Source organism: Sorex araneus, chromosome 1 (genome assembly GCF_027595985.1).
Source record: "Sorex araneus isolate mSorAra2 chromosome 1, mSorAra2.pri, whole genome shotgun sequence".
NCBI classification, from domain to species: Eukaryota; Metazoa; Chordata; class Mammalia; order Eulipotyphla; family Soricidae; genus Sorex; species Sorex araneus.
The window spans coordinates 440,379,123-440,403,790 of record NC_073302.1 but is presented as its reverse complement, the minus strand read 5'-3'; the positions used below and the strand labels follow the sequence as shown (position 1 = coordinate 440,403,790).

The window sequence follows — 24,668 nt, the reverse complement described above, 5'->3', positions numbered from 1 at the left end:
CAGTGCTATGTTTTCTTATGTTGGCACTGGGTAATGGAAGGAATTAGTTAAAATGAACATAACGATGGGAATTTAAATAGAGATCAGAGTGGAGAGCATGAGGCAGAGTCATCCTGAAGTCAGTGGCAACGCTGAGAGTTGATGTGGAGGTTAAGCCCATTTCTGTCATCTTCGTCTGTCTCTCCTAACACCCCTAAAGAAAGATGCACCGGCACGGGAGCCTGTCTTTCTCGGCACACAGAGTTTGGAGGGTGCATCAGTTCTCCATTTGCATATCCAGCTCTCAGCAGAAGCCCAACTGAAGCTCCCCCTGTGTGGGACAATTGGCCTGCATGTCACACAGACTTCAGGGGGGGGCAAAGTAAGTCCAGATGCCCCACTCCTCTATCCCAGTCACTGCAGAGGAGAATGAAAATGGAGAAATAATTTGGGGCAGGAAAGAGCAATGCTAATGCCTATCAAGACCCACTGCTCCGTCCCAGCCTCCTTGGTATTAAAATCCTATCTTCTCCACATTCCTTCCTTCTTTGTTCCCTTACGCTTACTTAACTATTTTTTGAAAAATTGTATTGAATTACCATGAGATATTGTTACAAGCTTTCATGTCTGAGTTACAATCACACAATGATCAAACACCCACCCCTCCACCAGTGCACATTCTGCGCCACCAACATCTCCAGTATACCCCCACCTTTCTCCCCCTCCCCCTGCCTCCATGGCAGACAATATTCCCCATACTCTCTCTCTACTTTTGGGCATTATGGTTTGCAATGCAGATACTGAAAGGTTATCATGTTTGGTCCTTTATCTACTCTTGGCATGCATCTCCCATCCCGACCGATTCCTCCAACCATCATTTTCTTAGTGATCCCTTCCATTCTCTTAACTATGTAAGAGAGAAAAAAGTCTTTTTTTTTTTTTTTTTGCTTTTTGGGTCACACCCAGCTATGCTCAGGGGTTACTCCTGGCTTTGCACTCAGGAATTACTCTTGGCGGTGCTTGGGGGACCATATGGGATGCCGGGGATCGAACCCGGGTCGGCCTCGTGCAAGGCAAACGCCCTACCCGCTGTGCTATCGCTCCGGCCCGAGAAAAAAGTCTTTGTCTCTTGAGTAAACTCAGAAACACACACACACATATGCACGCACACATGCACATGCACACACACACACACACATACACACACGCATATACACACCATACTGCCTAATCCCATGCTACCTGGCATTGGTCAGCATGAGGGAGAGTTAGAAATGCCCAAAGGAAAATTTTTCTTCTGGGAAAATAACTTAAATAGCCTCTGGGGATCCCACACTCCCAGTCGGATGTTCTAATCATCACATAGTTTGTTGGATGTTTCCCCTTTGCCTCTAATTTCCAAAGAAGCCTGCAATACCATGGAGTGGTGCTTGCTCTCCTGGACCACTGCCATGGTGCATTGAGTTGTGTCCATGTAGTCGTGAGATCCAGGAGGACTCAGCATCCTGCTTGAGTAGCCTAGTTTCTGAGTATCAAGCAGTGAGTGTATTTCATACCCACACAAGTCGACTGGCTCTTGAAATGCATCCTGCGCCCAGATTAGGGATGGAGATTGAACCTGTGGCAGGTCTAAGTTGGTGAGGAACTGCCCTAGTACCTCCCAATCCGGAAACAGATCTGGACTGAGCCATTGCCTCAAATTCTATTTAACTAAAGTGGCTATAAGGTCAAAGCTGATATCCTGCTCTGGTCCTAATGTCCCATACTTCAGTCCTGACTTATCCCAATTCATGCAACACATGACATAAGCATTCTATATCCAGTACTTCTATGCCAAGTTTCACCTGAGGAAGAATGGGCAGGAGAACCAGAACTGGTCTAGAAGGACTTATTCTTTGGAGAGAGGCAGAGAAAATGAGCTTCCAAGTGCAGGTGACTTGAATTTAGGGGGGTAACTGTGCATGAAATAACGTCATGGCTGAAAAGATTTGGGAAGCAAGGCTTCCCTGGTTTGGGCGAGGTGCTGGTGGAGATCAGCTAAGTTTGTTACTCTCTCCATCTTCCTTGCATCTCTAAGAGGAAGAGGTAAAGTGCCCAGAGTTTATTCTCCTCCCAAAGGACTACCCATCATTCTTCTTTTTGGAAAACCTGAGGTGACTTCTGACTTCTCACATGATCTCCAACCTGCTAATGTCTCTGCATTCAGCTCCCTCAGACGACACCCTCAAACATGCAGGTCACAGGTCTCTTCTGTGAGGGAGTATCTTCTCTCCACCCATACTGAGATCTTGTGATACCTGCCCACGATCTCTGCTTAGCACATCTGCTCTCCTCTTCACACACAGGCTCTTGTCTCTCCAGTCTACCCTGTGAGGCCCCACCACAGCTTCCTAAAGAACCAAAGATGCTGCTTTTGTGGGAGCTTGTCCAGGACTCTGTCTCCATTTGCCTTTTTCTCTGGCCTCTTTTAGTGATTAGAAAAGCCAATAAATGGTAACAGCAACCAACCGTGCAGTTAATAAAGCTTGAGAAGTCTAGATCTCATTGTTGATGGGAAGTTACAGGTCCATGATGAGTTTCTTTGGCCACCTTTGCCCAGGGTCATGTCCTTTCCTGGCCTCTGTAAGTGGACTCTAGACCAACCCTCAGGCCCTTAACACTCAGAGCCATGGGAGAAATGTGTTTCTCCAAATTCGTGCCCAATCAGAACCTTAGAATGTGATTTCAGTTGGAAATAAGGCCTTACACACAGACTGAATAAGGACCTTGGGAGGTAATCCTTCTGAACTTTGGTGTGTCCCAATCAAATGACCTGCATCTGGATAAGAGACAGGAGGGGACTTATGAACTGAAATACCCAAAAGAAAAGGAAGTGAGCATCAAGACAAGAGACAATATAGGTGGGAATGCCAAGAGCTGCTGCAAATGGGAAGAAGTAGGAAAAGATTCCCTGCATGACTGCCCCCCTGCTGATCCCCGCCAACCAGGGCTCTTGGAGGACGCAGTGGCTTGCATTAGCTTTGAACTTCTGACCTCCAGGACTGTAAGAGAGCACACTGCTATTTTTTTTGTGACCTTCATATCTCTGGTTCTTCATTATGTCATCACAATCAAGATATTCATCAGGTTCTGGAGTTCCTATCTCTCAAGTTTGGGGCCAGCTGCTTCAGGGCCATCCCACTGCAATCAAACCATCTGGGTCACCACAGAGAAAAATGCTTCAAAAGGACGTGCCCCCATTTCACAGCTCTGTCATTTGCTCAATAAGCTGTGAACTTCTCTACTTAGACAGTAGGGAGAATGCTAACTGTTTCTCAGGTATCAAATGGGGCAGCAAGTGGGCCAGTATCTGGCCTGAAGCAAGGACAAAAGTAGGTTATCAATAAAAGGTTCCACCTTCCTGATCTTTCTCAGCCTTCAGACACAAACATACTATTTCTACGGAAACCCAGATTCTGTTCCATCAAGAAAAGGAGCCCAGACACCCAAGGACAGTAGATACAAGGGCCAGGAGGATTGCCCCATAGCTGGAAGACTGTTTCATGAGTGGAGGGGAGAAGGCAGATGGAATAGAGAAGGGATCACTAAGAAAATGATGGCTGGAGGAACCAGTTGGGATGGGAGATGCATGCCGAAAGTAGATAATGGACCAAACATTATGACCTCTCAGTGTCTGGGTTGCAATCCATAATGCCCAAAAGTAGAGAGAGAGTATGGGGAATACTGTTTGCCATAGAGGCAGGGGGAAGGTGAGATGGGGGGTATACCTGGGATATCGGTGGTGGGAAATGTGCACTAGTGGAAGGATGGGTGTTTGATCATTGTGAGAATGTAACCCGAATATGAAAGCTTGTAACTATATCACAGTGATTCAATAAAATAAATTTAAAATAAAAAAGAAAAGCAGTCCAATCTATCCCCCCCCAACACAAAAACATTACTTAAAAGGATCTATGCACACTGATGTTCATCTCCCGTTAGTGCAACCACCGAGACATGGAAATAACCACCATCCAAGTTCAGATGAATGAATCCAGAAGTTGTAGTATATATACACAATGGAATACTATGCAACTTGAAGAATAAAATCATGCAATTTACCACAACATGGATGAAATAGAGTATATGTGAGGTGGTCATTCATAAGGAAAGGGTTAGAAACAGAATGATTTCTCTCATGTGAGAGACATAAATATATACAGCCAAACAGCAACAAAAGGCAACACAATACTATTCCACACAACTGAGTAGGTGGGGGAAGTTGATAGGCAAAGGCTTCCGGGTACTTGTGGTAAGAATATAGGTACATTCGTATGGGTATGTTGTTGCAATTATGTGCATGAGAAACCATCATCATTAACAGTATTGCTACTTAGGAAACCTCAATCACTATAATATCATTTTTTTTTTTAGAAATGATAGGAATGCACGTATTGAAAGGACAGAAGGGAGCCAACATATATAAAAAGCTACTACCTGTGTTTTTGTCTGTTTGATCAGTATTGTATCCACAAGTTCCGAAACAATTCCTTTAATTCATAAAAAATTCAACACATATTTGCTTCAGGAAATTGAGAGAGAGAGAGAGAGAGAGAGAGAGAGAGAGAGAGGAGAGAAGGGGAGGAGGGAGAGAGAGTGAGAGAGATAGAGAGAGAGAGAGAGAGGAGAGAAGGGGAGGAGGGAGAGAGAGTGAGAGAGATAGAGAGCATGTGCACTGGAAGAGCTGGCTGGTGTAGCACCTCAGTTCACACTGGGTCCTGCCTTCCCAATCCATTTCTTCCCCAGGGCCCTTGTGAAATTCCAGGCCACTGACATTGAATTCTCAGTTCAGTGCCGATTGGGAATCTAACTGACACATGCAGAGTAGTACTAGGTTTTGCACCCCAATCCTGAAAAAAAGATGAGATGGAGTTGTTGAACGTAGATATATATTCAGAAGCAATAACCTCATCAAAAAACAGGGGGGAGGGGTAGTGGAGAGGAAAGATAAATGCTTCCCAAACGACAACATATGGATAGCCACTAGGCATTTGAAAAAGTGTTCACCATCATGTTTTATCAGAGAAATGCAAATCAAAATGATAATGAGATATTATCTCACACAGGTGAGAATGGCATGTATTAAAAAGGCTGAAAACAACCAGTGTTGGCAGGAATGTGGTGAAAAAGGAACTTCCATTCACTTGTTTAAGTGGTGGGAAAAATCACTTGTTTAACCTCTACAGAAAGCTGTATAGAGATTTCTCAGAAAAAAAAAATAAAGTTTCCATATGTCCCAGAGATTCCACTCCTTGGTATCTACCTGAAGAATGTAAAAACTCAACTTGAAAACAAGCACGCACACTTATATTTGTTGCCGTATTGGCAATTTAATGGCCAGAAACAATCCAAATGTCCAAGGATAGATAAATGGATCACGAAATTGAGTTAAAGACACACAAAGAAATAAAACACAGTTATAAGAAAAGATGAAATCTTGCAGTTCATGATCCAAACAACTGAGTATGGGGGGAGGGACCAAAAGAGGTGGGGCACTGGGATCCTCAGGGAAGGGAAGTGGGTACACTGGTGATGGATGTGATGTTGGAGTTATGTACAAAGGAAACCATTATTATTAGTATTTTAATCATAAAACCCCCATCAAGACAAAAATTTAAATTGAGTTTTTTTTTTTTTGTTGTTGTTGTTGTTGTTTTGCTTTTTGGGTCACACCCAGCGATGCACAGGGGACACTCCTGGCTCTGCACTCAGGAATTACCCCTGGCAGTGCTCAGGGGACCATATGGGATGCTGGGAAACGAACTCGGGTCGGCCGCATGCAAGGCTATCGCCCTACTGCTATGCTATCACTCCAGCCCTAAATAGACTTTTTAAATAAAAGTATTTTCTAAAAAAATCTTGGAGTTCACTGTAAGTTGCATAGAACAGAAAGGTATCATGTAAAGTGGTAAGTCAGAGGGAGGGAGGACAAACATTGGATCAACTCACTAGTGTTATGTAGAGAAACAAAACAAGGGAATGGGCTGTGTAGAATAATGACAGACCCTTGTTTTAGCCTTTGAGGACAAAACTGAGACAACCAAGCAGTGGGAACAGGAGGAGGTTGGTGGAAGATGTAGACTAGAGGTGACATAAGGACAGAGGTGGGATTTTCTTGGACACTTTGGTGATGGTTAAGATGCAATAACTTTGTACGTCAAAACCAAAAACATTAACACTGTTGTGATCATATTGCCCTAATTACAATAAATTTTTTATTTGAAAAATTCAGGAAGAAAACAAAATGCATGAGACTTTTGAGATAAGTGTCATTGACAAATGACCAGGTATTCTAATTCCAAGGTCTTCCCCACCCTCTGAGTGTGCTGGGTGGGCTTTTTTCATCCTTGTGTGTCCTAACTCTGGTTTCTAGGGCCCAGCGCCTTACCCCTCATACAAGCCCTGCAGGCTGGGGACAGGAATTACTGGTTAAGGACCCTGGGGTCCATATTTTGTCTGGAAGAACAGGAGGAAGCAACATTGGTGAGAAAGGAGGGTCAGTTCTTCAAACAGTGGAGGGACTGGAGGTGACCTCAAAGCAGAATGAAGGTCAGTCAGTGGAGGGAAGAAACCCTTTGACACTTCATGGACACAGTGGGCCCAGCAGGACGTTTTTATTGATTTAGTCTATTTATAAGCTTCGGGGTTGAGGAACTCAGACAGCAGGGAAGCAAAGTGATTAACAGACACCCATGTAGGAAGGGGGTCTAGGGTGGGGAGAGGACAACTCTTCAGGAGGACAGATGGAAAGGCGAAGAGAACCTGAGGTGAAGTTGAAGAGTGACAGGAGTCATCCTTTTGTCGCTGGTCTCAGGAATCCTTCTTTTTGACCTGAGGATGAAAGGACATTCTCAAAGACTTGGGGACCATCGAATGACATAATGATGGGAGTGGGTTAGACTCTGGAGCCTGACCAGGGAGGGGTGAGATGATCCTCCCCATGCTCCAGCATTGCGTTTTGCAGCCACTAGTGAATTCTTTTCCCCCCATCTCATATGAGCAGTCCCGTGATGATCTCATGAACATGGAAGGGAACAGCAGGGCTGAGATCAGCTCCGGAAGCCCCTTAGAGCCATTGAATGAGGTTCCACCACTTCCTCCCCGCACCCGCCCATCCTGTCCACTTCTTACCATCGCCATCAGCACCAGGGCGCTGACCAGCAGAGCATACAGCGCGGCCTTGCCCAGCAGGATCTCATAGAGGAGGGTGGCAGACAGGACCCCCTGCTGATACGACACTGGGGGTAGAGGGAGAGGACTGATGACTCACAGGTCACAGGTGTTAAGTGAGCACATACATTAGGCTTCCCCATTTCCCTCACCCACCAGGGTCCAGGGGCTCTCTGTTCCTTGGTTAAGGAGCAAAGATCATGGGCCGTGGAGAGAAGGAAGGGAGGGGTTACTTACTTGCGGTGAGGCCACAGTCTGAAAAGACAAAAGGAGAAATGAATGAGTAGGTTGATCTTGTGACCACTCACTACTTTCGGACTAGCCAGAAATGGATGAGTAGGGAAGGGGATTATTTGTTTTGGGATCAGACTTGGTAGTGCGAAGGGGCTACTCCTGATTCAGTGCTCAGAGTCACTGTCAGCCGTGCTTAGGAGCCATATTTAGTGCGGGACTTGAACACAGGCTCCTGCATGTAAAGTAGGTTCTCCAGAACATTGAACTCTCTCTCTCTCTGCGTCTCTCTTTCTCTTTCTGACCCTCAGGGAAGGCATCATTTAAAGAGATGGAGCTTAAGTGAGTCCTGGTCAACCACCCCCACCCCCCATGTCCCTGTTGATGTTCACCTCCTGATATCCTTGGAGCTGTGGTCCTCCACCCCTTCCACTTCAGGGACAGCCTCATTGGAATCTTCAGAAACTAAGGCCAGTGTCGGGTCGGGGCATGAGCCCTGGGACGCTGAGCCTTGCACCCGGGTAGAAGGGCTGCGAGGTTGTGTTGGGCTGAGGATGCTGGGGAGAGCAGGCTCACCTGCAAGTGGATCGATCCCCCCGCCCTGCCCTTTCTGCACCTATCTCTGTGTGCTCTTTCCACTAGATGTGGTCTCACCTATGCCTACACACACACACACACACACACACACACACACACACACACACACACACACACACACACACACGGGCCCCAGGCCCCCTCACCTGCTCGGCCCCAGGCTTCAGCACTGACGTTCTGGGTGACAGGTTTGGGCTTTTCAGAGTCCCACTTATCCTCCTCGCTGAGCCCATAGAAGTGGACTTGGCAGCGGAAGTGGTTGCGAGGATCGTGCCAGTAGGCGGCAGAGACCCTCAGCCGGCTGCTCAGACAGTAGGTGGATTTATTATTGTGAGGATACTCCTTGTAGGGCTGGGGGTCCGTGCTGACTCCGCTCTGCACCTCCTTGCCGTTCACCCACCAGCTCAGCTCCACGTGGTCGGGGTAGAAGCCCGTGGCCAGGCACACGAGCGTGGCCTTCTGGGTCTCAGCGATCTCGGCGTCAGAGGGTTCAAACACAGCCACCCGGGGTGGTTCCACATCTTCCAGATCCTCTGAGGGGTAGAGGGCTTGAGGTGAGGACTGGGTGAGAGCTGTGTGTCTGTGATTGTATGTGTGCACGCGTGTGCATGATTGTGTGTGTGTGTGTGCGTGTGTGTGCGTGTGTGTGTGTGTAGAAGTCGATCCCATTTCTCTGACTTACCTGACTTATCCGTCAGATTCACCTAAGGACAAGTTCTATGTCATGTCTCTACTCCATAAATAGCAACATAACTGGCATGGCCCAGATATCAGTTAACAGTCCCTCACTGTTGCTATCTTTTAAAAAATTTACCTATGTACTGTAGTGCCAGAGATGAACCATCTTCGGCTAATCAATGATGTTGGCGATTTCTTCTCTACCGATAAAATGACTACTTCCCACCATATCTTGTCATAATTACTTGCATGGAGCACAGCCTTGGAACCAGAATCACAGGACTGCAGTCTCTGAGCTGATTTAGCCCACCCTGGTCAAGCTCCCTTTTCCTCTGTATCATTTACTTGTCTTGTTAGTCAGTTTCTCTGCACTGACTCTCCCTTACCGGGGTGGATGGAAAATGACACAGGGATTCAGACAACTCCAATCCTAAGCAGGGAGGGAAATTGTTATCTGGCTCTGAGGGGCAGGATAGTGAAAGGGGGTTAGGAATCAGTGGGTCCTTGGAGGGAGGAGGGATTCTTTAGATGACAATACACAGATGGCGGAGTTTCCTGCACTCATGGGAAAATATTATTTCACATTTGGGGTACTCACAAGAATAAAATTTTCTTGGTACTTTGCGGCTACTGGGGTCTTCCTTAGCCATTTCTTCACCTCTAGATGTCCCCAAACCTGTTTTGATTCAGCTCAGATGGATAACAATCTCCCCAGATGTCAAGTTCAGGGATTCCCTGTCTTCTTCCCGTTGCTCCCTAATTTATACTTTCCCTAGCATCTAACTGCCTGCATAGGTATCTGAGCTTCTCAGAGCATCGTCTTGATGTAGGTTTGCCTTAAGCCTCTGTTAGGTGGGGTCCTCCAGTCCCCCAGGAGGCAAAGCCCTTCAAGCTTCTTCCCCAGAGGCACATTTATTTGCCAGCTCCTCTGCTTTGGTACCTATGGAAGTCTTCCTTTGTTTCTGTGCAAATCTTCTAAAAAGAGCAACAGTGTTCTTATGAGACCCTACTTTGCCTGGAAGATGGAGAAAGCATCCTTCTATGTGGCACCTCTCACTTTGCAGAAATGTAACCAAACTTCCAGGACTGGCTCCATGAGTGTGTGTCCTGTGGGACTCATCCATGAGACGCACTTCCATCTAGTCTCATGTGATGATCATTATTTGGAAATTCAGTGTTTGGGGGTGGGGTTGGTCTTTGGGCCACACCTGCTGGTGCTCAGGGTTTACTCCTGGCTCTGTGCTAGGGGCCACTCCTGAGAGAGTTTGCGAGGCCATATGTAGTGCCAGAGACAGAACCGGGGTTACTTGTGTACAAGGTTAATTAGTTAACTCCTGAGCTATCTCTGCAGCCCTCAGAGTGATTTTTTTTTTTTTTTTGCTTTTTAGGTCACACCCAGCAATGCACAGGGGTTACTCCTGGCTCTGCACTCAGGAATTACTTCTGGCGCTGCTCAGGGGACCATATGGGATGCTGGGAATCGAACCCGGGTTGGCCGCGTGCAAGGCAAACGCCCTACCCGCTGTGCTGTCGCTCCAGCCCCCGTGATTTTTTTTTTTAATGCTATCCCTTACATTTCCATTTGAGCAAGCCCTGCCTGGTGTTTTTTGTTTTTGTTTTTTTTTACCTTCCTCCTGCTACTTCAGTATGTCCAGATCTTTCCTGGCTCAGCCAGCTTGAAATGGTAATACCCCAACTTCTACCTGCACGCCTGAGCTCCTCAATCTCTCTGCTCTCCTCTCAAAGACCCTGCCTCTGGAATTCCCCATCCCTCCAAGGCAACTCGTGTGTCTTCCCTGCCCTCCTGCCTGCAAACATGCTTCTTACTGTGAGAATAATGGTGGCGCGCTGAACGCCAATGATGCTTCCCACATGTATTGCTGCCGTGGGGACAGACCAATCAGAGGCAGGACCCTCACTCCACTCTACAGCACGACTATGGGCAGGCGCGGGCTTGCCTCGGGGTGGTCTAAACATGGGTGCTAGTGCGCTTCTGTCTGTGCTCATGCGAGGCCCAGCTGCAGGCAGAACCTCCAACTTCATCTTTCTTGTTTCCGGCCTCACCTCTTGTGCTGACCCAGCTCTCCCCTTCACTCTTACCATGCCAAATCTTCCCTTCCCTTGGCACTGAACCGGTCCTCCCTCCTCAGGACCCCCGAGGCGGTCAAGCCCTGCATGAGGACCTCCACCCCCGACACCCACCCCCTACGCACCCCATCCCTGCTCCAGACAACCTAAATGCAGACTCTGGGGACGCCCCCCACAGCAACCTGAAGAGGCTGGACTGATGGCGCTAGATGCATTCACCAGGAAGCAAGGAGCAGCCTCGCCCTGTCTTTACCCGGCTTATCTGGTTCCAGACTCCCCATCTTTCGCCACCTCAGCTGCTCCTGAGAGCCCAGCGTTTCCCTCCCGGGAAAGAGTATCAGCGCTCCCCTGGATCCAGCCTAATGATAGCCTAGGTGCAAGGGTCCCTCTCCCTTAAGCCTGGGTGAGTCCTCTCCAGAGACTCCCTCTCTCTGGCCTCCATGTCCTCATCAGCCGGCAGCGTCCCTCCCTGTCTACACCGTGGGCCTGAGAGCCCCTGGGAAATGTCCTCACCTCACAGCAAAAAACCTGCTGCATTACAGGACCCGCCGGTGACACTATTTCCCATAGATTTGGATGGTTTACCTTAGAGAACTTCCTGGGAAGAAGGCAATTTCAGGCTGAGGGTAGGGCGGATTCTCTAGGGGTGATGAAGATTCCTAGGGCGCTAGCGGGTGCTGACCACCGTCCCCCCTACTCCAGCCCAAGGCTGAAGCTTAGGAAAGAGGGGCAGGCAGGGATTTTAACTCTTCTTTTAGACCCACATTTGTAAACAGGAAACCATTCCTTGTTCCTTCTCTGACTGATGTTAGTTTCTTTCTTTGGCCCCTCTGCTCCAGCCTGCTTGCGATCCCTTTCCTCCTATGTTCAGCTGCAATTCCCCCCCTCCCCTCAACAATACTTGGGAGGGGTGCGACCACTTTAGCCCAGTGTCACCTCCCGGCCGGCCCCCCCCCCCCCACAAATCTTCCCCTTCCCCGGCTCAACTTTTCCCAGTCTGGGGCACAACCCCTCTCCTTTCCCATGGCTCATCCTGCACTTCTGAAGCACAGGGGGAAAGATCTGAAGCACCGGGACACTCCATCCGTGTTCCCGGGGAACTGGGGCCACCCCATCCTCTCTGCCCTGGCGCAGAGCTGACCCGCACAGCCCCACCCTGCGGGAACACTGCCGCGCGCCCCCCGCCAACCTCCCCCCATCCCCCCACCACCCTTTCCAGGATCCAGGGGACGGAGTCCCCTGCCCACTTTACCTAGGACGGTGAGCCTGGTGCCAGGACCGAAATGCTGCTCGTAGGAGCACAGAGACCCATGTCCATGCGCAAACGCCCGCGCGCGCGTCCCAGCCCCGCTCCCACTCAGCGCTCGGCGGGGACCCGGGTTCAGATCCCGGGACAGGAGCTGGCGGACGCCACCACCCCCCCCCCCCGGCCACCCCCGGGACGGTACAGCCCCGAGGCTCCCCGCAAGCAGCCCAGCGACCCGGCGGCGCCCCAGATTCGGGTCCCGCTCACCTAGAACCAGCAGCCGGGTGCCAGAGCCGAAGTACTGGGTCTCGGCGTCACAGCCCCGGAGTCCCGCGCAAAAACGCGCCGCGCGCCGGCGCCCGCTTACCGAGCACGGTCAGCCGGGTCCCGGGGCCGAAGTATTGGGTGTTCTGGGAACACAGCGGCGGGCCGCGGCACAAAAACGGCCCCCGCGGCCGCCCAGCCCCCGCAGCCCGGGGCCCCGCTTACCCAGCACCGTCAGCCGCGTGCCCGCGCCGAAATACTGAGTGTCTGTGCTCACAGCACCCCAAGCAGGGACCAAAACCTGGCATCTCGGGAACCCAGCTCCAGTGCGGGCGTGTCGGGGGCCCGGGTTTCCCAGCCCGGCGCAAAACTGGGCATCTGCCCATCTCTCTCCTGGACACCCCGCACGGGGTGGCTCGGTGTCTCCTGCCCCCCGGCTCCTTACCTAACACAGTCAGCCTGGAACCCGTGCCGAAGGACAGCTGCGCGGTGTTCACACAGCCTCGGCGACCGGGGCGTAAACCTGCCTGGGTCCCCAGAAGCACACGGGGGGCCTAGTGTCCACTCTGCCCTGCTCCAGCCATGGCCCAGCCGGGCGGAGGAGGGCTGTGCAGGCGAAGAAGAGGGGCTCCTGGGGGAGACAGCCTTACCAAGCACAGTGAGCCGGGTCCCCGAGCCGAAGAACTGCTCAGCATAGGAACACGGCGGGAAGGGGCCGCCAAGAACGTCCTCCCCACACCCCTGCAGGGCGCACTTTCCCTTTTCTTACTTTCTTCCCTCTTCCCTCTCCAGCATCAGCTGGACAGAGAAAGGTGGACACTGCTTGAGGTCAGCTGGAATGTGCAGAGAAGCCACGTGACTTGGGGACAGGACAGTGGAGGCGAAGTTGAGCATTTCCACTTGAACCTGGCCCACGGTTCCTGTATGATTTGACCCTTCACTGGCCTTAGTTTCCTTATTTGAAAAAAACTAGGTGCCATCCCCCGCTTCTAGGACTCTTCTGTGTTCTTATTTTTTTTTTGGGGGGGGGGTCACACAGTGCTCAGGGGTTACTCCTGGCTCTGCACTCAGGAATTACTCCTGGTGGTGCTGGGGGACCATATGGGATGTTGGGGATCGAACCCAGGTCGGCTGCGTGCAAGGCAAACACCCTCCCTGCTGTGCTATCGCTCAGGCCCCTTCTGTGTTCTTTTGTTTGTTTGTTTGTTTGTTAGGCGGCGGGGCATTACACTAGTGCTTACTCTCAAGTCCATCTTGGGACTCATTCCCAGAATTACTCTCAGGACCATCTGAAGGTGGGGGTGATACCTAGTCCTCCCATATGCAAAATATGCCACCCCCCACCCGTTGGGCCATCTCTCCGGCCCCTGAACTGTGTTCTTCATAAGTAACACGCCTGCATGACTCCATCAAGGGTGCTTATGAGAAGTGCTTAGTGATCCTTTGATGCCTCTGGTGTTCGGGTTCCTGGGAAGCTGGGTGTGGAGGAGGGAGATATGGGGTGGGGGCGGGTCTCAGGAGATGAAGGACCTGCAAATGTGGGTCAGGTCCGGCGCCAAAGGTCTCTCTCCTAGTGGCACCCCTACTCAGAGCTGCATTCAGGGGGCTGCAGGCACAAGCTGTGGGAGGCAGTGTTTTTGTAAAAGCACCCGGTTCACCTGAACCATTGTGGCCCCCCCCAGTCCTCACAATGTTACACCTCGAAACAAAAATGTTTCCTCCCTCAGGCTCCCTCACCGGCAACCCCCCCCCCCACCCCGGCAGAGGCAGGAAGCACAGGTGGCAGACCTCGGGGTGACTATGAATGGGGCTGGGCCAAGACAGACCCACTTCACCAGCTCGGAGTAAAGCAGGGGAGAGGAGGGGTATTGTACTCAGTGGGGGAGCACACACAGCACCCCAAGATCTGTGCCATCCGCTGTCTTTCACTGGGACGCTCTAGGACCCTGCACAGATGCATTTATAGTGAAGTGGGTGGGAGGAGCGAGGGGGATGAGTTGACCCAGCAAGTTCCGGGGTGCGGGTCAACAGTCCAGAGGGTCTGTAATTCCCCATCGCTTCCCCAACTCCCAAACTCCTTGGAGGAGTCGGTAGCTATTTAATGACTGCCTCAAGGGGTCAAGACTCTTGCTAGTGACAGGAATTCAGTGCCTCCTCGGAGAAGGGTGCACCCACTGTCTTTGAGCCTGGGGTTTTTATCACAGCCCCCCCACCCCATTCAGGTATCTCTGAACTGTGTACCCACAAGTGCCTGACCCTGCTAGCTGGGCTATTGTTCCTGTTTCCCCAGGACTATCACACTGCCCCAAGGATAAGTGAGACCAAGTCTCTCTCTCTCTCTTTCTTTCTTTCTTTCTTTCTTTCTTTCTTTCTTTCTTTCTTTCTTTCTTTCTTTCTTTCTTTCTTTCTTTCTTTCTTTCTTTCTTTCTTTCTTTCTTTCTTTCTTTCTTTCTTTCTTTCTCTCTCTCTCTCTCTTTCTTTCTTTCTTTCTATCTTTCTTTCTCTTATTCTCTCTTTCTTTCTTTCTTTCTTTCTTTCTTTCTTTCTTTCTTTCTTTCTTTCTTTCTTTCTTTCTTTCTTTCTTTCTTTCTTTCTTTCTTTCTCTCTCTTTTTCTCTATCTTGTAATAAAAATGATAAAAGTAACTATTAAGATATAAACACTTTAGAATGTCTCTGATAAGGCTCTATAATTCTTTTATATAACAAAATTTAATTTATTTTTTAACGGAATCACCATGAGATGTGGTTGCAAAGTTTTCGTGATCAGGTTTCAGTCATACAATGTTCCAGCACCCATCCCTCCGCCACTGTGCTCTTCCTCCTGCCACCACGCCCTCAGCCTGCCTCTGTGGCAGACACTTTTCTTCTCTTCCTCCCTCCCTCCCTCCCTCCCTCCCTCCCTCCCTCCCTCCCTCCCTCCCTCCCTCCCCCTCTCTCTCTCCCTTCCTCCGTCCCTCTCTCTCTCTCTCTATATATATATATATCTTCCCCCACCTCCCACCCCTCTCTCTCCTCAGCTTGCCCACCACCATCTCAGGCTTTGGGCCAATCATCCCACCAAGCACTGAGTGCTGGCCTCTGCCCTCTCTGCGAAGACGGCGTCCTGCTAACTCCCGACCAGTTCCCTGCGTTTCAGTGACTTGTATCTAGGAATCTCTTTCCTCTGAATAGGCCAGTTTCTTGGGAATGTGACTTGAGTGTCTTCTTTTTCTTGGAGGTGTATCATGAAGGATGGTGATGACAGATACCCAGTGAGTAAATGAGCACACACATGCAAATGTGCACACGCACCTGTGTGAGCCCATGTGTAACCTGCTCACATGTCCAGAAGAGCTGGAAGTCCTGTGTTGTGGTTGTATAAATGAAGACTGATGGAAATTTCAGGAAGACCTGGCCCTATCTGAACTAGCTCAGTTTGATTTCACTCGTGGATTCATTCATTCATTCATTCATTCATTCATTCAAAGATAGTTTATGCTGCATCCCAAGAGACTGCAAATAGCACATCTTAGTCAAATGGGGATGTTGGGATGTCAGACAGAGGAGGAGCTGTGTGCTTAGAGCACCAAGAGAATAAAACATGGGGTGCTGTGAGTTCAGTGTCCAGGTGGTGAGGGGTAAGATGCATTTAGGGAAACTCCTTGGGAAGAGAGCAGGCTCGCGCTTTCATGGAGGAAATTGAGGTACAGAGGTACCAGATGGTCTGAAAACAAGTGGCTCGGGGGAACTTCAGGGGAGAGAGGACTGAGGTGAATGTGGAATAAGGAGGTGAAGGAAAATTGTCTCGTTGCATATGTCCTAAGTGAATGGCCTCACCTAGGGACATTGAGACAACACAGAGCTGATACCAGGAGCGAACATTATTTCTGTCTGTCCTTGGAGAAGGAATCTCGGGACATTTAATTCACTGAAGAGGCACTTCTGAACTGATAGTAAATTAAACAAAAAATTTATTGAAGCATGGTGAGATACAAAGTTGTTCATGATTGAGCTTCAGTCATCCAATATCCTCCCTTCACCAGTGTATATTTCCTGCCACCAATGTCCCCAGTTCCCCTCCCTGCCCCCCACCCCAGCGTGCCTGTATGACATTTTTCTTCTCACGGTCTCTCTCTGTCTCTTGGTTTCTGTCTATCTGTCTCTCTCATTATAGGAACTGTGGCTTGCAACACTGTTACTGAGAGGTTTTCACGTATATCACTTTACTTCCTTTATTTACTCAGTTCTTTCCAGGGTGATCATTTCCAACTTTCATTGTTACAGTGATCCCTTCTCTGTCCTAACTACACTCTCCCACAACTTGTGGCGAGCTTTCTACCATGGGCGGGTCCTCCTGGCCCTCATTTCTACTGTCTTTGGGTATCAGTCTCAGATTATGTGTTTTTCATACCCCACAAATGAGTGTGATCATTCTATGCCTGTCCCTCTCCCTCCGACTCATTTCACTCAGCACGATACTCTCCATGTCCGTCCATGTGTAAGCAACTTTTATGAGTTCATTTCCCCTGTATTGATTGAGATTCTGTAGTTTACAATATTGTTAATAATGATTTCTTGTGCACATAATGAACAGTAAATTAAACAGGAAGACACCCTGGTGGGTGAGAGAGTATTTCCTAATTAGTGCTTTTGCTCCTCAGCGGGAAACCTACTGGCAGACGGTGCGGGAACTCCTGAGGTGGCTGAGAGCCTGTGGGTAACATAGACGACACTTGGGCTGTCCCTCAGAGCACCTCCACCTCAGAACATGGGACAGGCGCTCTCTAGGACCAACCCCAACATTTCCCTTGTGTGTTCGGAGTCAGCCTTTCCACACCCCAATACCCACTTCCTTCCCTGTCCACATGATTCCTCAGATGAAGGGGAGCACTATCACAGGCCTGGCTTCCTCACCAACTTCCCGTGGCCACTGCGCTTTCTATACACACCTCTTGTCTCTGTCCTGAGGGAAGAGAGTCACCCAAGAGGTCAGAGAGCAGAGACAGGGCACTCCAGATCTTCACGTGGCCGAGTGAAGCAGAACAAAGCATTTTTATTGGTTTGGTACACGTGGGCACGCTGGGGTCCCCGCGCCGGGAGGGTGGAGAATGTATAAACCACCGGTCCTGGTGGGATGCACAGGGGCAGCAGTGAGTGGGAGGGGCGGGCAGGAAGCCACTGGTTCTGCAGGATCACCAGCGGGGGATAGAAACACACAGGCCATTTAGGACCACTCCAGGTTGGCGACTCTTGACTCCATCTTCGAGTCAGCTTCAGGAATTCTTTCTCTTGGCCTGAAGACGAGAGAAAAGTTGTGGGGTGGCAGGAGCCAAACATGGTGAAGATGGAGAGGGAAAGGAATGACCCAAATGGCAAGAGGAAAACTTGCGACACCCACTGAACTTGCAGGTGACCCCAGAATCCCTGAGACATAGGGTGGCTTCTGAGGCAGTGGGCAACTCCCGTCTTCCTCTGTGACCCACCTCTGGCCCTGGCGGGGTGGGAGGGGGTATGTTTCTGGCTCTCCATTGATTGCTGGGGTTTTTTTTAAACCACCCTGCTCACCCACCCTGCCCGCTCCTCACCATGGCCATGAGCACCAGGGCGCTGACCAGCACAGCGTACAGCGTGGCCTTGCCCAGCAGGATCTCGTAGAGGAGGGTGGCAGACAGGACCCCCTGCTGATACGACACTGAGACACAAGCGGGGGGGGGGGGGTCAGTAGGTACCCGGGAACCACACACCATGGCCTCCCTGAGGCTCCGCTTCCTTTGGGTTCTCGCTTCTCATTTAGGACCAAAGACCAAGGTGGGGGTGGGGGTGGGGGGGACGAAAGGGAGAGTTTACTTACTCGAGGTGAGGCCACAGTCTGCAAGAGAAGCGAGAGAGCAAAGGATGAGAAGCTGCATTTCTGCAGCTGGTTGGCACCTCTCGGGCTTAGTCAGCCCAGAACCCCCCTCCCCCCGCCCCCGCCTCTCCCGCAGGGCTCCTTTCAGGCGCCAGCACTGGCATTTTCCCCTGTTGTGCCCTTAGTGGCACAGCATCTGTCAAATGTGTTGTGCCAAGGGACAGGGGCAGCCACCACTTTTGAGCTCTGCGGGTTGGTAGAAAGGGGGGAGCCCTGCGAGGCGGTGTTGGGCTGAGGATCCTGGGGAGAGCAGGCTCCCCTGCGTGTGGGCCTCCCCCGCCCTTCTGCGCCTAGCACTGTGTGCTCTCCCCACTAGATGTGGTCTCACCCATGCCTACACACACACACACACACGCACATATACACACACACACATATTGGCCCCAGGCCCCCTCACCTGCTCGGCCCCAGGCTTCAGCACTGACGTTCTGGGTGACAGGTTTGGGCTTTTCAGAGTCCCACTCATCCTCCTCGCCGAGCCCATAGAAGTGGACTTGGCAGCGGAAGTGGTTGCGAGGGTCGTGCCAGTAGGCGGCAGAGACCCTCAGCCGGCTGCTCAGACAGTAGGTGGATTTATTATTGTGAGGATACTCCTTGTAGGGCTGGGGGTCCGTGCTGACCCCGCTCTGCACCTCCTTGCCGTTCACCCACCAGCTCAGCTCCACGTGGTCGGGGTAGAAGCCCGTGGCCAGGCACACGAGTGTGGCCTTCTGGGTCTCAGCGATCTCGGCGTCAGAGGGTTCAAACACAGCCACCCGGGGTGGTTCCACATCTTCCAGATCCTCTGAGGGGTAGAGGGCTTGGGGTGAGGACTGGGTGAGAGCTGTGTGTCTGTGATTATATGTGTGCACGCGTGTGTGTGTGTGTGTGTGTGTGTGTGTGTATAGAAGTCGATACCATGATCCCATTTCTCTGACTTACCTGACTTATCCATCAGATTCACCTAAGGACAAGTTCTTTGTCAAGTCTCTACTCCATAAGTAGCAACATAACTGGCATGGCCCAGATGTCAGTTAACAGTCCCTCCAATATGTGCATCTGTGTGTGCTTGTGTGTACATGTGCACCTGTGTGCATGTGTGTGCGTGTGCATCTCTGTGTGCATGTATATGTGCATGCATGTGTGTGTGCATGTGTGTGTGCATGTACATCTGTGTGTGCGTGTGTATGTGCATGTGTGTGCATGTGCATGTGCATGGAAATTGCTATAACAGCAAAGTCAGGTAAAGCTGTTCTTTTAGTTTGAGGTCTCTGTCCCATGTTCAATGCCAACCAACCCTTGCTTCTCAGTGCCCCTTGGGGATGCTGGTCTCTGGTAAGGACGGCTTCGTCTCCTTAGGTGACCCAATTTTCTTGACTTCCTTTTCAAAGTCTACTGCTCAGTGGATCAAAATCGCTCACGGGTTCCTCAGTTCTCCTACCTGCTTCCTTCTCCATCCATGCCTGTCGAATCTTTTCAACTCAGAAGCATTTGCACTAGAGTTAGATTCGGAGGCAGAGGAATCATGGCATCGTGACCTTAGGAGCCAAGCTGACGTCCCCCTCATTATTGCTTTCCTGTTCTAACAAGGTGGAGGGGGTTGTTTTTGTGGTGCTAAGAATCAGCCTTTCTTGCCTAAAAGAGATAGTTTCCACATTGCGTCAGGATGTCATTTTCCCTCTGAATAATTCTCACTCGTGTTTAGTTTCCTCCCTTTTTTTCCATGTAACCTCCTTGGAGGCTCCCGGTCGCCTCTCATTATGGTCATAACAGATGTTGCCATGGACTCCCAACCAGTGCTCAGGGCTGCGCAGTAGCTTGCCCAGGGTGGGTGTCATCCCTGGAAAGATGATGCTGGTGGCTAGACTCTCTTCTTTCCAGTACCCAGAAGACTTCCCTGCCAGCTTTGTGACCTGAGGTCAAACCCAAGCCCTGCATTCTTGGAAGCAGTCAAATCTTGTTCCAATATGTACAAATCCCGAAGCCCCAGAAGGATTTCATCAGAGGGGTCCTGTTGCAACCCTGGTTCCTTTCCACGACTGACGGGTGGGAGAGGGTTTGCAGGGCGGCTGGCAGGCGTGGCCTCTGAGGGCACAAAGGAAGGATACCACTTCATCCATAGTTTAGAGACCCTCCTTTGGGTCAGACTTTCCTGTGCCCTCTATTTTATTTAGCTCTTTTTAAACCGTGGTACTGCTTGGGGTTTGTGTTTTGTGTTTTTCGATGTTTTGGCATTTCTGATGGGAGACTGAGTCACGGCTTTGGGAAGGGGTAAGTTGCATGTCAGGGTGCTGATAAAGTTACATGTTACATGTCTGAGAGAGCCCAAGACAGTTCAAATATACTCTCTGACCCCACCCCTGCCCCCATCTAGGCATCCTGAGTCATGGTGATTTGTACAGTTCAACGTCCATGATACTCCCTATCACGTGCTCCTCTCTGCAGGGCAAATTTCCCTCCAGCCAACCTGGCAGAGATCCGCATCCTCCCCCCACCCCCCACCCCTGCAGTCTGGACTGAACCTAAAGCCCAACACCCCCCCTGCTGCTTCTGGGTTGTGTTCCCTGAGCACGATCCCTCCAGTCCCTTTTGCCTTCCTCCCAGTGTGGTCCTGCTGCATTCCTGGGCTCTGACAGCCCCTGCCCTGCACCCCGCACAGCCCTGAGCGGTCCAACATCGCCTCCTCCTGCTTTTCTCTACTTTACATCTTATCTGCTGCTAGGGCGGACTCAGTCTCCACTTGTTGATTCAGACTCCTCTGAACTCCCCCCCAACCAGCGTCCCCAGGAACTCACCCCCCAACCAGCGCCCCCAGGAACTCAGCCCCCAACCAGCGTCCCCAGGAACTCAGCCCCCAACCAATGTCCCCAGGAACTCAGCCCCCAACCAGTGTCCCCAGGAACTCACCCCCCAACCAACGTCCCCAGGAACTCACCCCCCAACCAGTGTCCCCAGGAACTCACCCACCAACCAGCGTCCTCAGGAACTCACCCCCCAACCAGTGTCCCCAGGAACTCACCCCCCAACCAGCGTCCCCAGGAACTCTGCAGGGGCTGTGACCTAGACTTCTGCTCGTAAGGGCCCAGGAGCACCCCCACCCCCCACAGTGGCACCAGCCTGCTGTCCCGCCGCCTCTGGAGCCCCAGACACCCCAGGGAGACACACAAGGGCCTGGGGCGGCTAGTAGACCAGGGAGATGGGGGCCAAAGAAGGCAAAAGAGAGTCTAGAGCGAGGGGGAGGGGGCGGGGAGGAAGCATTTGAACTGGGAAGCAAAGAGACTCACCGCAGCAGACCCCACAAGGCAGAGAGAGTGCGAATAGGATGGGGAAATGGAGAAGAGCAGAGAGCAAAGGGGAAAGGAAAGTAAGCCAGCCCCGCAGAAGAACTTAGAGAGAGGGGCGTCTCGAGGAGAGGAAAGAAGCTCAAGAAGGCAGAGGCTGCAGCGGGGGGGCGGCAGCGGGAGCCTGGAGCAGAGCTGAGCCAAGACCCCCCGGGGAACTGGGTAAACTGAGGGCACCGGGTAGGAGCAGCCAGGAGCCTGGGTACCCCGCTCTTCCTCCTCTCTCCCCTCCCAGGATTCAACCCTAGGGCCCCAACACTATCCACGGGAGTCCCTTACCTGTCACAGTGACCCTGGTGCTGAGTTAGAGGCCGTGTCTGACCCTCCAGGGCTGCAGGTCTTAGCACCCCAGAGTACCTTTCTCTGCCTGGGGCTCTTGGCTCGGGGACAAAGGGCCCCCCGCTAGGGAGAGGGTCACCACCTACCAGAGGAGGGGACAGTCCCAGAGGGAAGCACGAGTGTCAGGAAGAGCAAGAAGCCCAAGGCCAGTTGAGGAGTTAGAGCTGAGGGTTCCAGAAAGCCACAGGCTGGGAGCCGGGGCACACGCAGCCCCCCGCAGCCCCTTCTTCCTCGCACTCAACACTCTGAGCCTTTCCTCAGCCCCCGAACACCGGGTGGGCATGAGGGAGCTGCGGGGCCGCTGTCCCCGGGGTCCACACCCCCCTCCCTGCCTCACCCAGGACAGGGAGCCGCGTCCCGTCCCCAAAGTGCAGTGGCCGGTTGCTCCACTGCAGAACACAAGCATGCCCCGAGCCGAGCGCCGGCAGGAGTCAGAAGCCCTTTCCGGAGCTCCCACCCAGGACTTCGGGAAGCTCCAGCCACTACTGGCCTCCCCAGGGCGAGAGCGTTTTCTCGGCTGCGTCCTCTGCCCTCGCCCCTCTCCACAGAGCCCCCACCCCAGGCTCAGAGCAGGCATCCTTACCCAAGACAGAGAGTTTGCTCCCGCCGCCGAAATAAAGCCTCTCGTTAGTGGCACAGCAGCCAAGCCTCGCCTGCAAACTGCCCTGCACCTTCCCGCCCTTCCTGCCCCTGTCTCCCCCCCACCCCGGCCTCCCCCTGCCCCACCAGGTGCAGCCTTAGTTTCGGGAGTTGTAGGGAGCAGACCAGGGGCCTCCTGAGCCTCCGTGGCAGAGCTTCCCTGGGGACCCCCCACATCCTCCTTCTGTTCCCATCTCCTGTCTGCTCCAGGGAGGAAGGGTTTCCCCTTCATCATGGCCATGGGGGGCTCCCTCCAAGGAGGCAGGTGTGGACGGGGTGACCCCCTCCTGTCGGAGCCTACTTCGCCTCTGTTAGGAGAGTGGGCAGAGCGGGACTTGGTGTGGCCGAGCCTGGGAGATGGGTGGCAGCAACCGGACTGGCTGCTTCTGAGCAATTCAGAGCTTTGGATGGGAAACGCAGACCCGAAGCACCCCCCGCTGCAGCTCCCTGTGGGTGCAGAACTCCCCCCCTCCCCCGCTGGGGTCCCAGCCTCCAGCCCCGACTCACTTACCTAGCACGGTGAGCCGGCTCCCCTGCCCGAAATACTGGGTGTCCCCAAAGCACAGCCTGACGGTTCTGCTTCAAAACCTCCCCGCGGGGCCAGAGCAGTAACACAGAGGGCAGGGCGCTTGCCTTGCACACAGCTGGCTTGAGTCCCATCCCCGACACCTCGCCCTCCCTCTCAGGCTTCTAGCGGTTCCCCCACAGCCGGGGGAAGGGGGCAGTGGGCCCTGGGAACCCAGACCAGGAGCCTCAGGGTCCTACGGAGCTAACACGGAGGGTCTGCCACGTAGCTTCATGCGCTGGGTGGGTTTGTCCAGACAGCGACTGGCCCTTTCCCGGAGCTGGGTCCAAACCCCAGAGCTGGCATTCCCTCCCCAAGACCCAGGGGGTGGGCCGACCCCACCCTGCCCATGTTCCCAGGACAGAGCCTCCTCTTCTCTGTCCCCCGAGACCCCCCAGACTCACCTAGGACCGTCAGCTTGGTCCCCGAGCCGAAGGTGTAGTCATAGTTACACACCAGAATCGGGCCTCTCTAAAAGGGACCCCGTTGACCCTCACCCCCCACCCCACTGACCCCTCACCAGAGAGGCGCAGGCCTGGGGCTTACCGAGGACGGTGAGTCTGGAGCCGCTTCCGAAGAAAACCTCAGTGTTTGCACAGTGATGGGGGCAAGGAGGAAAATGCCCTGAGGGTGCAGAGAAGGAAGAGGAGGCCCTGGGCCGGCGTCCATGGGCGGAAGTGCCTCCTGCTTGCTCTACATGTTGGTCCAAGAGCAGTTTCAACTTTGGACTCGTGGGTCAGCGTCTGCCCTCCTCAGCCTCTTCATCTCTCTGCAGCTCCCTAGAAAGTCTGTGGCCCAGACATGGGGCCCAGGGAGCAAGACAGGGACTCCAGAGCTGGGGTTCCCCAGGGGCTTTCTTTAAAGGGGCAGGGGAGACGGTAAAGCAAGTAGGTCCTCTTCCTAGTATGCAGCTGGCCTGGGTTCCATCCCTGGCACCCCATCATGCTCCCTGAGCTCTGCCAAGAGTGATCTCTGAGTGCCAAAAGTAGGCCCTGAGCACCTCTGAATATGGTCCAATCCTCCTAAAAAAAAATGCACAAAGAAAGGGAGGAAAAAAGGAAGGAATGAACAAAGGAGGGAGAGAGAGGGAGGGAGGGAGAGAGGGGTTGGAGAGGGCCTTCTCCTTGCAGTGTCTGCTGGGTTCTGCTTGTGTTGCTGGGACAAGGGGGAGGTCACTGGGCTTCTCGTCACATCTGGGAGCTCCTCCTGGAAATTCATTCTGAGCGTGACCTTGGCCTGAGGTGGATGTGCAGGAGTTAGAGGCTGGGCCTCTAACCCGTGGGGGGCGAAACTGGAGGTTCGGGGAACCGGGAGTGGGCAGGAGGTTTTTGTAAAGGGCCCCAGTGAAAATGAATCACCGTGGCCCCCTGTCCCCACAATGTTACATCATTGTACAAAAACAGCTCCTCCCATGACCCACCAGGAAGAAACTAGTGGAGCTGCTCTGAGGGGCTGGACAGCTGGGGGACCCTCAGCCCCCTGCTGCTGTGGCAGGAAGGCAGGGCACAGCAGCGCAAGCCTCGGACCCAGTGTATTCACTCATCTCTGGGCCTCGAGCTGTGCCTCTGTGAGGCTGGTGAGGGGCGGGGGGCTGCTCCCCCATCTCAGCCCCTCTGGCAGCTGCC

At 52.4% G+C, this 24,668-nt stretch overlaps 2 gene segments (V, D, J or C); both read right to left on the bottom strand.

The window, feature by feature from the left end:
• Positions 1-5,446: 5,446 nt before the first annotated feature.
• Positions 5,447-13,186, bottom strand: LOC101537721 (T cell receptor beta constant 2-like). The segment is given in 6 exon segments: positions 5,447-6,849; positions 7,150-7,256; positions 7,426-7,443; positions 8,163-8,549; positions 12,296-12,390; positions 13,062-13,186. Coding segments are annotated over 6 exon segments (753 nt in total).
• A 4,254-nt stretch (positions 13,187-17,440) lies between these two features.
• LOC101537989 (T cell receptor beta constant 2-like) overlaps positions 17,441-24,668 on the bottom strand; it is a 150,192-nt gene continuing 142,964 nt past the window's right edge. The window contains 5 exon segments of the C gene segment in view: positions 17,441-17,566; positions 17,858-17,964; positions 18,124-18,141; positions 18,578-18,964; positions 23,448-23,510. Coding sequence covers positions 17,546-17,566; positions 17,858-17,964; positions 18,124-18,141; positions 18,578-18,964; positions 23,448-23,510 — 596 coding nt within the window.